Genomic DNA, 14,427 nt, shown 5'->3' on the forward strand with positions numbered 1-14,427 from the left:
TCTGGTCAGCGGTACAAGATCGATCAGTTGCTTCTCAAGGGGGTGTTGTATATTTTCGGATTGTCTCCCGTTCGGGCAAATCTCCCCTTCCGCATGAGTAAGGATTCTCTACTCTCTTAGTCTTTTTTGTCTAATTGATTTTAATTTCTTTTACTACAGCTGAAGTCATGTGGCGCTCCAAGGCTACCGCTCATTTGAAATTAAAGTCCGTGGAAATTGAAGCGGCCACCAAAAAAGAGCTCGCCGAGCGGGGTCTCATCCCCAGCCGCCCGGCAGATGCAGGAGAGGGGGGGGGGGCGCAGTCCGCCCCTGAAACAGAAGCTGCCCCGTCCGCTTCAACGGAGGTTGAGGCGGATCCTGTTTCCTCAGCCCCCGCCGAGCTGGGCGGGGATCCACCATTGGAGGTTCGGCGGAAACGTCGAAGAGACTCCAGCCTTCCGCCGACCCAAGAGGGGGAACCACAGGCGCCGATCGGCGTAACTTCGCCTGCTCGCACGCCATCACAGATCGGGACCCCTGTGGCTTCGCCCACCGCACAGCCCTCCGGCTCTCCTACCCGGACTCGTCGTCGCCTGCGACGGATGGGCGAAACTTTCACCATAGGGGAGTCCTCGGGCCAGGCGGCTGTAGCTGAAGAAGTGCCGTCCGGCCACCCGACCATCAAGACTACCCTCTGATTCCCATCGGAGGAATATTTACTGTTCGCCGATCGGCCATCGAGCCCCGTTCACGAAATACCTTGACGGGTCCGCTCGCCAAGCTTTTTGAGGACGCGCAGATCCAAGTGGCCCTCATGACGCCCAAGCAGCTCGGCGACAACAACATGTAGCAGGCCACTCAGGTAAATTCATTTATCTTCCTGTGCCATGCTACTGTTTGGTTCCTGATTCCATTATTTCCTTTACAGCGCTGGGCTGAGCAAATCGCCACTAGCCATCGGCTAGCCGAGCTGGAGGAGCTCCTGGAAAAACTTCAAGTGTCGGGGGGCCCGTCGGCTGAGCGAGAGAAACAAGCCTTCGAGGCCGAACAAAAGAAGGCCGCCGACCTGGCTACAGAAGTGGCTCGGCTAGAGGGCCAAGTCAAGAAGCATGAAGCGGATGCTAAACACGCTACTGCCCGGAAGAAGCGAGCGGTAGCTGATCTGGACAAGATGAAAGTATATGTCCGTGCGCTAGATCAGCGATCCAAGGATCTGGAGGCCCAGCTGAACGCCGAGAGGGATGTCCGTTCGGCTGAACGCACAAAGGCTGAGGTGGACTTGAAAGCCCTCCAAGATTCCTTAACCGCCTCCCGGGCGGTGCTTAGAAAATATAAAGAGGGAGAGTCGAGTCGCTTGGCAGCAGCGCGCCAAGAATACCTCCGCTCGGAGAGGTTCGGCGTAAAATTCGGTGGCAACGTCTCTTCTACTTTCGCCGAAGCGGTCAAGGTCACCATGACGTACTTGAAGAAGGGTGGCCACCTTCCTGAGGGCATGCATATTCCCGCCTCCGACTTGGCGGCCATGATTGATGATATCCCGGACGCCTTCTTTAATTTTGAAGACCCGGAGTGAGGCGAGTTCTTTCAAGTGCTTTCTGTATTTCATCCGCTCGGCGGATGCAACATTTTTTGTACGTGCCATTCGGCCTCCTTATGTTCCTTTGCTTGTATTTGTTTGCCCTTCATTGTCTCCTTTTAGTGTGTTGCTGCTTATTCGTAGAATCAGTTGGGCTCCCCATGTTTCCTACTAAACGACTGATCAGGTTAATCGGTAGACTCGTTTTCCTCGAAATCGTTTAACGCTTGGCTATACTGTTCGCATCCAGTGAATGCGAAGTATTGGTAAACCGATGGCCGATCGGACCTAATTAATTTAGTACTTGCGAACGCTCGTTATTTGGCGTCCTTAGTTCCGTCCAAGTTCACAGTCGAGAGTTCGGCACTCGATCTTTGATGGAGTTCGACGGCGCGGATATTTAGAGCCGATCGCGCGGCTCTCGATTTTTAACATCGGAGCTCGTCGACCTTTCGCTCGGACATTTATAGCCGACGGCGCGGCTCTCGATTTTTAACGACGGTGCTCGTCGGCGCGGATGCTTATAGCCGATCGGCGCGGCTCTCGATTTTTAACGACGGTGCTCGTCGGCGCGGATGTTTATAGCCGATCGGCGCGGCTCTCGATTTTTAACGACGGTGCTCGTCGGCGCGGATGTTTATAGCCGATCGGCGCGGCTCTCGATTTTTAACGACGGTGCTCGTCGGCGCGGATGTTTATAGTCGATCGGCGCGGCTCTCGATTTTTAACGACGGTGCTCGTCGGCGCGGATGTTTATAGCCGATCGGCGCGGCTCTCGATCTTTAACGACGGTGCTCGTCGGCGCGGATGTTTATAGCCGATCGGCGCGGCTCTCGATCTTTAACGACGGTGCTCGTCGGCGCGGATGTTTATAGCCGATCGGCGCGGCTCTCGATTTTTAACGACGGTGCTCGTCGGCGCGGATGTTTATAGCCGATCGGCGCGGCTCTCGCTTTTTAACGACGGTGCTCGTCGGCGCGGATGTTTATAGCCGATCGGCGCGGCTCTCGATTTTTAACGACGGTGCTCGTCGGCGCGGATGTTTATAGCCGATCGGCGCGGCACTCGATTTTAACGGCGGTGTCGGTAGCGGATGTTTATAGCCGATCGGCGTGGCTCTCGATTTTAACGACGGTGCTCGTCGGCCTTCGAGGCTGACTCGCGGCTCTCGATTTTTAAAGACGGTGCTCGTCGGCGCGGATGTTTATAGCCGATCGCCGCTCTCGATTTTTAACGGCGGTGCTCATCGGCGCGGATGTTTATAGCCGATCGGCGCGGCTCTCGATTTTAACGACGGTGCTCGTCGGCGCGGATGTTTATAGCCGATCGGCGCGGCTCTCGATTTTTAACGACGATGCTCGTCGGCTCTGGCTAATTTTGACGCTTCCGTTCGGCGAAGCTTTTTGCCCTCCTTTTTATCACTTTTGGTTCCTTTCACCCAGCTTGGATAACGTGCTCTTGGCCGAATGGCTCAGGGTCTGCTTCGTGGAGAATTTTGGCTAGGATAATATACCTCCGTCCGAATGGTACGGGGCCTTCAATTTTAGAGCGCTTGACCCGACCCATTTACCTCCGGCCGAGCGGCTCGGGGCCTGCGTTCTTTTGTTGGCGATGCCTTATTTGTTCTCTTGATTTTTTGTTTCTGCATTTCAAGCATTCAGTCGAAAAAAGTACACAAGATGATTTACATAGGCACACCTTTCACCCTGCCCGGTAAGGCTGGAGGTGGTTCGCGCTCCACGGCCTATCTAGCTGCCGACCTTCCTCATCCTCCAAATAATACGCTCCCGAGCGGAGCTTCTCGATGATTTTGAAGGGACCTGCCCACGGAGCTTCAAGCTTGCCGACTTCGCCGACCGGCTTGACTTTCTTCCAGACAAGATCGCCAACCTAGAATGACCTGGGAATGACGCGCCGGTTGTAGTTTTGCTTCATCCGTTGACGGTATGCCATCAGCCGAACGGACGCCTTTGCCCTCTCCTCATCTACCAAATCCAGCTCCATGTTTCTCCGTTCGGCGTTGTCATCATCGTAGCTCTGGACCCGGGCGGACTCAACGCCGACTTCAACCGGAATGATGGCCTCGCCGCCATATACCAAATGGAACGGTGTGACTCCTGTCCCTTCTTTTGGCGTCGTTCGGATGGCCCACAAGACGCTCAGCACTTCATCTGGCCAACTTCCTCCCAAATGATCGAGCCGAGCGCGCAGAATACAGAGAATTTCCCGGTTGGCCACTTCAGCTTGACCGTTGCTCTGAGGATAGGCCACGGGCGTGAAGTGTTGCTCGATGCCGTAGCTTTTGCACCAATCTTCTAGCACCTTCCCTGTGAATTGTCGTCCATTGTCTGAAACCAATCGGCGAGAGATACCGAACCTACAGATGATGTGTTGCCAGATGAATTTTTTGACCATCTGTTCGGTGATCCTGGCCAGCGGCTCGGCCTCCACCCACTTGGAAAAATAATCGACCGCCACCAGCAAAAATTTCCTCTGTCCGGTCGCCATCGGAAATGGTCCGACAATATCCATTCCCCATTGGTCGAACGGGCATGAAACGCTTGACGCCTTCATTTCTTCGGCCGGTCGGTGGGAGAAGTTGTGATACTTCTAGCATGAAAGGCAGGTAGATACTGTCCGAGCGGCATTTGTTTGTAAAGTTGGCCAAAAGTATCCGGCCAAGAGGATCTTCTTGGCCAACGAGCGCCCGCCCGGATGACCCCCGCATGATCCTTGATGTACTTCCTGAAGGATGTAAGCTGAGTCCTCCGAGCTTACACATTTCAGCAACGGGCGCGAGAAAGCTTTCTTGTAAAGCTGATCTCCAATGAGTGTAAAGCGACCGGCTCTTCTTCTGAGGAGCCGGGCTGCATATTCATCGGAGGGTGCGGTGCCCGAACGGAGAAATTCTATAATAGGTGCCCTCCAGTCACTTGGAAATGTGAGGCCTTGCATCCGATCGACTTGCGCCACCAGCAGTACTTTTTCAATTGGTTGCTGAATGGCAACTGGTGTTATTGAACTCGCGAGTTTGGCTAACTCGTCTGCTGCCTGGTTCTCCGTTCGGGGGATCTTTTGTATAAGAACCTCTCGGAAAGTAGCTTTGAGTTTTTCAAAGACCTCAACGTAGAGTTTAAGCCGAACACTGTTGATTTCAAAGGTGCCAGAAAGTTGTTGAGCGGCCAACTGTGAATCCGAATAGAGAGTCACCCGACCGGCACCCACATGCCGGGCTGCCTGCAATCCGGCTATGAGGGCCTCATACTCTGCTTCGTTGTTGGTAGCTTTGTAATCCAGCCGGACGGATAGGTGCATCTTTTCTTCTTGAGGTGAGAGCAGCAATACTCCAATCCCACTTCCGAGCCGAGTGGAGGATCCATCCACATATATTCTCCACATAGCTTCCGGCTCTGGCCTTTGCACTTCGGTCACAAAATCAGCCAAGGATTGGGCTTTGATCGCCGAGCGGGGCTGATATTGGATGTCAAATTCACTTAATTCTGTCGTCCACTTGATAAGCCGTCCGGACGCTTCTGGATTCAACAGTACTCTTCCGAGTGGACTGTTCGTCCGGACAATGATGGTGTGACCCAAGAAATACGGTCGAAGGCGCCGAGCGGCTAGAACCAAAGCAAAGGCCAACTTCTCGAGCCCGGTGTAACGAGATTCAGCATCTTTGGCTTGGCTAGCACTGGCAGAGAATTAAGATATGTCTTCAATTCTCCGAACGCTCGGTCACATTCTTCGTCCCACTGGAACTTAGTAGCCTTGCGCAGGATCTTGAAGAATGGAAGGCTCCGGTCGGCGGTTTTGGAGATGAATCTGGACAAAGCAGTTATCCGACCGGTCAACCTCTGCACTTCTCTTGTATTTCTTGGGGGCGGCATGTCTTGCAGAGCTTTCACCTTGCTGGGATTTGCTTCGATTCCCCGCTCGGTCACTATGTACCCCAAGAAACGCCCTCCTTTTGCTCCGAACAGGCACTTCTGGGGATTTAGCTTGACTCCATATTTGCGCAGCGTTCGGAAGGTTTCTTCCATGTCCTTGAAAAGATCGGCTGCTCGGACGGATTTGATAAGAATGTCGTTCACATAGACTTCCAGATTACGCCCAATCTGCTCCTTGAACACTTTGTTCATCAAGCGTTGATAGGTGGCCCCGGCATTCTTCAATCCGAACGGCATCACATTATAGCAATATGTGCCGTCGGCCGTTACGAAGCTTACTTTTTCTTGATCTTCCCGGGCGAGCGGCACTTGATGATATCCTTGATAGGCGTCAAGCATGCAAATTAATTCGCAGCCGGCCGTAGAGTCCACCAGCTGATCTATCCGGGGCAGAGGATAGAAGTCCTTGGGGCATGCTTTGTTTAAGTCCCGAAAGTCGATGCAGACTCTCCACTTGCCGCCCGGCTTGGAGACCAATACTACATTGGCCAGCCAGCTAGGGAACTGCACCTCGCGTATGTGGCCGGCCTCCAGAAGTTTTTCTACTTCCGCCCGGATGATGGCATTCTGCTCGGCACTGAAATCCCTTTTTCTCTGCTTCACTGGCCGAGCGTCCGGTCGGACATGCAATTCATGCTGCGCTAGGCTCGGCGAAATTCCGGGTAACTCATGTGTCGACCAGACGAAGACATCATGATTTCGTTGGAGGCATTGGATCAGTTCCTCCTTCTGCTCCTCCTCCAGATCAGAGGCGATAAAAGTTGTAGCCTCCGATCGGGTCGGGTGAATCTGTACTTCCTCTTTTTCTTCATAAATTAAAGAGGGCGGCTTTTCAGTGATGACATTTACCTCGATTCGAGGTGCCTTCCGAGCAGAGTTGGATTCGGCTCGGACCATCTCGATATAGCATCGCTGAGCTGCTAACTGATCTCCTCGTACTTCTCCTACTTTGTCTTCGACGGGGAACTTCATCTTCTGGTGGAAGGTTGAGACGACCGCTCGGAATTCGCCGAGCGCCGGTCGTCACAAAATGACGTTGTAGGACGAGGGAGAGTCAACCACCACGAAATTTATTGTCCTGGTCCTCCTGAGCGGCTCCTATCCCAGCGAGGTAGCCAGCTGGATCTGTCCGACCGGCTAAAAACCCGTGGTCGTCATGGGCTGCAGCTCGGCTCGATCAATTTGCAGCTGATCGAACGCCTTCTTGAATATGATGTTGACCGAGCTCCCTGTGTCAACAAATACGCGGTGAATAGTGTAATTTGCTATTACCGCTTTAATGAGCAGAGCGTCGTCGTGGGGCACTTCAACTCCTTCTAAGTCTCCGGGCCCGAAAGTGATTTCCGATCCACTTGCCCGCTCTTGGCTACAGCTGACTGCGTGGATCTGCAGCTGCCGGACGCCCGCCTTTCTAGCTCGGTTGGAGTCTCCTCCGGTCGGCCCGCCAGCAATAACGTTGATCTCGCCCCGGGAAGTATTGCTCCTGTTTTCCTCTTCTCGAGTGGACGGTCGGGACAGTTCTCTGGACGCCCGGCGATTCTCCTGTCTCGGAGATCGGTGCCGATCGGGTGTCTGTTGATGTCACCTCTCGGTGCGGGTCCGGTCAGCTTCATGAGTCCTTTGTCTCCTGTCGATGGGAGGTGACCGTCGTTCGGCATTCCTGGGAACGGGATTGGCCACGAAGGGAAGACTTCGACAATCCTTCGTGTTGTGCGTATCCGTCTGGTGGAAGGAGCAGAACATAGGGGTCCACCTCTTCTTTGGCTTGGGCCGAGCGGCAGCCACTTCTTGTACGTGCGACCTGGCGTGGGGGGATCGGATTGCTTCGGCTCTCGGTCCTCTAGGTGGCTGTTGAGCGGCGTGCTGTTTCCGCTCGGCATGAATAAGTGCCCGCTCGGTAGGAGTTTCCTTTTTCCGGGCGGCTTGCGCTTCTTCCACGTTTATGTAGCATATGATCATAATCTCGGGGCGGCTTTCGGATGAGCGATCGGAAGAAGTCCCCATCCACAAGGCCTTGTGTGAAGGCATTCATCATCGTCTCCGATGTGGCCGTTGGGATATCCATCGCCACTTGGTTGAATCGCTGGATGTAAGCTCGAAGCGATTCTCTCGACTCTTGCTTGATGGCAAATAAGCTGACACTTGTCTTCTGATAACGCCGACTGCTAGCGAAGTGGTGGAGGAAGGCCGTTCGGAAGTCCTTAAAGCTAGCGATGGATCCGTCCGGCAGCCTCCGAAACCACCGTTGAGCCGATCCCGAGAGAGTTGTAAGGAAGACGCGGCACTTTACTCCATCTGTATATTGATGGAGTGTAGCTGTGTTATCAAACTTACCCAGATGATCATCCGGGTCCGTTGTTCCGTTGTACTCGCCGATCGTCGGAGGCACGTAGTGCTTGGGTAGAGGGTCTCGTAGAATAGCCTCCGAGAATTGGCGATTGATCCGCTCGGGAGATGAGTCCGCCCGGGGAGCTTTCCCTTTTCGTCTGAAGAAGAGCCTCTATCTCTCCGAGTGGTGCGGCTTCAGGGGTGCGAAATAAGGCCCGGTGGAATGCGACGGTGGCTCGAGGTGCTTCCGCCGGCCACCCGACGCAGATGTTGCTTGTTGCTCCGGCTTTTTGTTTTTGCTCCACAAGTTTGGCGGCCCTCATCTCGACCAGAGCGTCGAGTTCTTCTGTTGAAAGCGCCACCGTGTGTAGTCGTCCAGCCTCGTCCATCGTTCCCGTTCGGATGCAGGAGCGTTCCCACAGACGGCGCCAATTTGATCCTGTCCGAACCAGGAGTCAACGGACACTGGGCACGTGGCGCTCCCTGCTGGATCCTCGAGCGCTCCGGCGAACCTGCAGCAAAACCGAGCCGGGAGGGGTGTCCCGGCGACGGCCCTCCGACGCTCAAGTCAGGCGAGGAATAACGAATAGGTGGCCTCAAGATGAAGATTTGCATACCTCCGGTGAAGAAATGGAGACCTTATATAGACCTCTCGAAGAAGCCTGGGCGCGCCAATCAAAGCAACCACCTGCTTTTGACCATGCCCAGGTATGGGTCTGTCAGAAGGACCATGCTCAGATATGGGTCTGTCAGAAAGACGTCCATGAGGCCATACTGCTACTGTATCAACCTTTCCATGATGTGACGGCAAGATCCTCCATCGTGCACTCTTGTGTACGGCGTAATCATCAGACATGCCGTTATCGACATCCCATATCCTGAGCCAAACGAATAGGCCGCTCGGCCCTTCGGTCCCAGCCGGGCAGACGCCCTGCTCGGCCCTTCGGTTCTCCCGCCTTGGCGTCGGAAACCCCAGCCCATGATTGGGTTATCTTTGGTTCCGCTCGGACCTATTCAGCTGCTTGGTGCGACCATTAACCGCTTAGTCAGCCCTCCATCTGTCCTCAAGCTGAGACCCCTCAGGAAGTGGATCCCCCATTCTTACCGTCGGATCAGTATGCATGTACATGCATGTAATTAATGTACACAGATGATATTACCAAAATACCCATGTGTACACTTGCATGTATTGATTTTAGTTGGTCAGATTCTGGTCATTTAACATTATCCTATTAAAAAAACGTACTTTAATTTTAAAGAAATAAAAAATTTGAAGAAGGAGGGAGCTCCTTCCCAAAGGCCAAAGGCTAAAGGCCACGTAGGCAGCGGGAGCTCTTTCCCACTGTAATAGTCTGAGCACTACAGGCATAAAGTTATTCAATATTAAAACTGAAAATCAACCGTGCCTCTTTCTCATGGTAAAGATTGGTTCATAATGAGTTAGGCGAAATGTATTGAAGGGAGAGATGTTTAAAAAACAAAAAACAAAAAAAAATAACAGATGTGTCTTTTTTGGCAAATTTTAAAATACGATGCATGTTTATTTTGGGTATGCAATAAAATTGGTTAGAAGCCCCATTTGACTTGACTTAAAGGTGCAATGGGGGGGGACCGAGTGTGTTGCCTAGGCAAAACCAAAGTTCACTGATGTTATTGATTTGCAATCTCGTGCTCGCCATCGCATTTACCCTACCCACCACCGTCTTTATCGCACCGCACCATGGCCCCAATGTGTTTTCTATTTTCATCCAAATAAATACACTATAAATGATCATTTAAGTACGCAGATTCGACTAAGTTTAATTAACTGGTGATCGCATTCATTTGGCAGCGATGTGACCTTCATGTGCCAGAACATTGTTTTCCAAGTAAAGCATGGCCCAGACACTTGCGAGACCTAATTCGATTAAAAATCAACTGAGATAATTCTTTCGCCCAAATTTTGTCAATTCTCTTTTGACATAGATAAGATGTCGGTCAAAGTATTTGATGGTGCATTAACCCGTGATAACTCGCTTCTTTTGTCCATTCTAAAAAGCCATGCACGCATCCCGATAAAGAGCGAAGAACAACTTGGAAGCGAAGAATAATTAGGCGGAAACTATAATTAAAAGATTATTTCTGTGGATTTTGCTTTACAATTTCTATTCGTCGTCGTTCATGGCACCAAAAGAGCACTACCATCGCCTTCTCTAGCACCACTGCACTAGCCTCTAGGGGAGAGAGGGGTTTCGCAGGCAGTAGATTCCCTTCTGTTACCAGTAGCAGACGACTCTGAGATGACATCTCATGAGCCTCCCATACCTCGAAGGAGATAACAACCAGCGCAGAGGTTTTGGTCTTACCCGTTTCTGCCGATCTGATTGATTGATGCCGATTGATGGATGATGCTCTACTTCGTAGCTCTTGTATAATTCTAGTCCTAATACAAAAATGATCGCGAGCAAATGAGATGAATCCCTTCCACGCTCTGCCATTATTACTCATCCCACTCTCCACCATATTTTAAAGAGAAAAAAAGGACCATTGATTGGATTGGACAGCGCTTAAACAAAGTCCTCGAGGTTACTGTGATGAACTTGACTGATACCCTCCGTACGCGCAAAATCTGACACCCTTGCATGCCTAGATTCATGCACTGCATTAGCTAGCTCTCCTCTCCCCAGAGTCAAGATGCTCATGCTCCTCCGCGTCTCCTCCCTCTTCGCCGACTCTCCAAAGATTGAAGGAGATTGCGGTGTCGTGAATTGAATCGGCAGGACAGATTGGGTCAAAAGTTTTGGGGAGACGAGTCGCATGGAGAGAAGCGACTGAGTAACTAAAGTAAAGAAAACTGGAAGAGGGCATCATTCCATGCTCCTTAGCTCTTCCCCCAACGCTCCGCTCGAGCATCATTCTCTCTTTCTTTACGCTCGGATGTTTTTTTTTAAACATCCCAAGGCATAGGTTACGTGATTCCTCTGTCTCCTGCTGGTGCTCCTTCCCAGTTCCTGACTTTTTCATCTTGATATTTCGTTGGCAGTCTTCGCAAATTGTTTATATTTTAGGTCAAGTTGTTCTTATACACCACCTACTCACAGAACGAGACTGACCGCCGGAGTAGGAGGAATGTGATCATTCCTCGTGTTGACATTGTTAAATCTCTGCAAAAACCTGTCTCCACTTCCAGGGTCCAAGCGCATTGTAGTAGCTTGCTTGCCGCCTTTTACATTTCAATCTGCTTACCTAAAATTTTGATCCTTCATCTGAGCAACTGAACCAGGGCATTGCAGCTGGTGGGATTGGAGAAGACGGGCACAGAAATGGAACAAGACTCGGTTTAACTTTTTTGTAGACATTGATCATTATTACTATATTTCTGAACTTGTAAACACATATTGACACATAAAGGAGAGCTTGAAAGCTCTTCCAACCAGTGATCATCACAATCCCTAAGAAAACCAAATACAACTTATCTATTATCTTAATGCTTACTAGTTTTCTATATCTAAGTTGCACTTGAAAACATATATAGACTTTTACCTAAAACAAAGGTGAAGATTAAGGGGAAAAATAGTAAATTACTGGTTTTTGATGTGGTATTTGCAGCAGCCTGCAGACTCTCCACTATTGTGCTTTCCTTTGGATGACAATTTTCCCACCCAATGAACTTGAAAATAGAGATCAAACTGGATCGTGGATGCAATCGAAGTGGCAAATTACAACACCAAACAAGAAGAGCGAAGCGCCGGTCCCAATTCAGCAATAAAGGTTGGATTTTTCACATGATTGTGCAGCCGCTGTCGGTGTTCTCATCACTGAAGTAGTTGTATGGGTCGCCGTGGTGCGGCGGCGCCATCGCAGGCGGGGGCATGTTCATGCTGTAGTAGGCCGGGATCGGCGGCCGAGCATAACCCATCATGGGTGGCTGAAAGGCGCGATCTTGCGCCGCGTTCATCATCATCATCCTCTGCTGCTGTTGCTGCTGCTGCTGCATCATGGCGGCCATGTACTGCTGTTGCTGTTGTTGCTGCTGCATCATGGCGGCCACGGACTGTTGCTGGTAAGGGTTGGCGACCGCGTTGGCTTCCAATGGCGGCGGCACCATGCCTCCTTGGTAGTAACCAGCAGGAGGCGGTCCTCCGGCCGGGAGGACTTGCCCGGCTGCGACAGCCGGAATGTTTCCCATATGGCCCATGGCGGGATGGGGATGCATGTTGCCGGCGGCGATCTGAGGCCCCATTGCCATGCCCGGGAAGCCTTGGCCCATCATCTTTGGGTTAGCCGCGGGATGGCCACCGGCGACGCCGGCCTCGTTCTTCCCAACCCCTTTCTTACCTCCATTACCGCCAGGATTAGGGTTGCAACCGCCGCCCCCATTAGCACTCCCCGTGCCCTTGTTATTATCTAGTCCATTTTTGCCCTGTTGCTGTCCGCCTCCGCCATTTTTCCCCCCGCCGCCACCGCCAATATTCTTGATCGCAGATCCACCTCCGCCGTCTCCCTTTTTACCACTCTTCGTCTCATTATTATTCCCCACGGCTTTCCCCTGCACCGGAGTTTCTCCCCCTTTCTTCCCATTCCCGCCTTTCTTATCTTGTGCCGTCGCCGCGACCACCGGCTTGATCTTGATGTCCTTGAAATCGTCCTCAAGATCGGCGTCGAAGCAGTCGAACTCATCCATCTCGTCGTCATCGTCGTCCTCATAATCATCGTCGTAGTCGTCCTCCTCGTCGTCGTAGGCGTCGTCGCAGCCTTTGGGGGGCATGCCAAAGTTGGGCGCTTTAGGGTTTTTCTGCGGAGGAAAACTGAAGCCCCCCTTGAGCTGAGGAGGCATTTGCAGGTCATTGGATCCCTTCATCTGCTGGAATTGCTGCAGCTGCTGCTGGAACATCATCTGCTGCTGTGGAGTGAGCTGGGGAAGCTGGGGTTTCTGCTCCTTGCCACCGCCATTTCCTCCACCACCACCGCCACCCTTTTGGGGCTTTCCGTTCTCCTTCTGCTGCCCCTTGCCGTTCTGTGGCTGAGGCTTCTGTGCCTCCTTGTTGCTGCCATTGCCAGCACCAAGCAGCTCCGCATGCTTACCAGCCTTAGCAAGCTTTTTAATGAGGGTTGCAGGGTCAACATTGCCTGACACACTCACCTTCCCCTGCTCCGCATCTATGTTGGTCGTGTACACCCCTGTTCACACCAGCAATCCAAACAAGAAACCATGAAAACATACGGAATCAAACCAGAAGAAATCGGCACTGGTTGATCCAATTGACGAAAAAAAAGGTAACCACACAGCAATCTCGCAGGTCATGCACCTTCAATTTTGTGGAGGAGTTTCTTAACCTTCTTCTTGCACCCATCACAGTGAATGTTCACTTTAAGAGTGCACGTCTGCAAACAATGATAGCCATTCCAAGTTAAGATCTTGATCAGTGAGACAGAGAGAGAACAAAGTAGAGAGATTTACTTGTATCTTGAGGAACTTGATGTCTTCTTCTTTACTCATCCCTCACAGCTCCGGTGAAGAAAGAAAATAAGAGATGTGCTTCAAGACCAAGCGCAATCGTGCTGTGAGAACCAAGACAAGAAGAAAGAAACACAAGTGAAGAAAAAACAAGATCAAGAGGGAATTCCTTAAATCGCTTGGTGAGGCTTGTCAAGGAAGGGTAGAAGGAAAAAAAAGGAACAAGAGAGATGATGAGATCACAAATTTTACCAGTCGAGAATGTTGCTACTTGATAGTAATAATACGACAGCATTCTGCTGCCACTCCAGAGCAGGTGAGGTGTGTTCTTAACACTGCTCTTCTTCACGTGATTCACACGTGATATTCAGTACTCCCCCCTCCTACAACCCTATCCTTGTTCACATAACGATAGAAAATTGTACCTTTTATTTTTTTTATAAACAAAAAGGCTCCTAATTTCGGGCTTTTTAAAAAAAAATTATCTTTTAAACTTTAAGTTCCAATACAGCATGCTTTCCATCTCTTTGTTTTTTTAATGTTTTCGTAAATTATGAACAGATACAGTACTTTTGATGTGTATTTTATATATTCTCTCTGTAAAGATTTTCTTCATAATGTTTCTGTGAATGGTTCGTCATCAAATTGTGTTGGACAGAAGTCGAAGACCAGAATAAATTCAACTTATTACAGCGGACAAAAAAACTCCATACAGTAAACTCCGACAGCATTTAAACTCTGCATTAAACTGTGAAGGTAAATAACACAGATCGTCACAATTTCTGGAGGAGCTCTCAAATTTTCGTGCAGATCGACTTGATCCTTGCCGATGTGCTTCATGACAATGATCAGTTGCTGTCACCTGCTGAGCCTGAGCATTTCGTGTTGTAACCTACACCATGGCTCTTACTGCATGCATTCATCTACTCTAACAAGTATGACATCAGAGTCAGATTCATGTCTACCTGATCCATATAAAACTAGATCGCAGAGTTGATCAAGAAGAGTAATGGCATGAGTTGAAGAAACTGCAAGGGCTGATGTTGCTGTCTCATCCTGCTGCATCGCATCAATGTGTTATATTTTGACATTCACCAAAGTCTTTCAGGCTGATGCATGATCTGAGGCAACTCTTGGAGGCTTGTCAAATACATAGACAC

General features: G+C 50.8%; 1 protein-coding gene across 1 annotated transcript; it reads right to left on the reverse strand.

Annotated features, from left to right (window-relative positions):
• Positions 1 to 11,144: 11,144 nt before the first annotated feature.
• On the reverse strand, positions 11,145 to 13,668 carry LOC122056365 (heavy metal-associated isoprenylated plant protein 32-like). The gene is made up of 4 exons (XM_042618288.1): positions 13,520 to 13,668; positions 13,271 to 13,371; positions 13,119 to 13,194; positions 11,145 to 12,990 (listed from the first exon to the last, which is right to left on the reverse strand). The coding sequence occupies exons 2-4, from the start codon at positions 13,307 to 13,309 to the stop codon at positions 11,591 to 11,593; spliced, it is 1,515 nt and encodes a 504-aa protein (XP_042474222.1). The 5' UTR covers positions 13,310 to 13,371; positions 13,520 to 13,668; the 3' UTR covers positions 11,145 to 11,590.
• Between the last annotated feature and the right edge of the window lie 759 nt (positions 13,669 to 14,427).

The sequence above is a fragment of the Zingiber officinale genome, chromosome 3B, assembly GCF_018446385.1.
Source record: "Zingiber officinale cultivar Zhangliang chromosome 3B, Zo_v1.1, whole genome shotgun sequence".
Lineage (NCBI taxonomy): Eukaryota > Viridiplantae > Streptophyta > Magnoliopsida > Zingiberales > Zingiberaceae > Zingiber > Zingiber officinale.

Bases quoted from the DNA above. Each gene is read 5' to 3' on its own strand.
- LOC122056365 (XM_042618288.1), bottom strand. From the start codon at position 13,309: ATGAGTAAAGAAGAAGACATCAAGTTCCTCAAGATACAA. The intron at 13,195-13,270 runs GTAAATCTCTCT...CATTGTTTGCAG, and splicing joins TCAAGTTCCTCAAGATACAA to ACGTGCACTCTTAAAGTGAA. The intron at 12,991-13,118 runs GTGCATGACCTG...TGGTGTGAACAG, and splicing joins ACTCCTCCACAAAATTGAAG to GGGTGTACACGACCAACATA.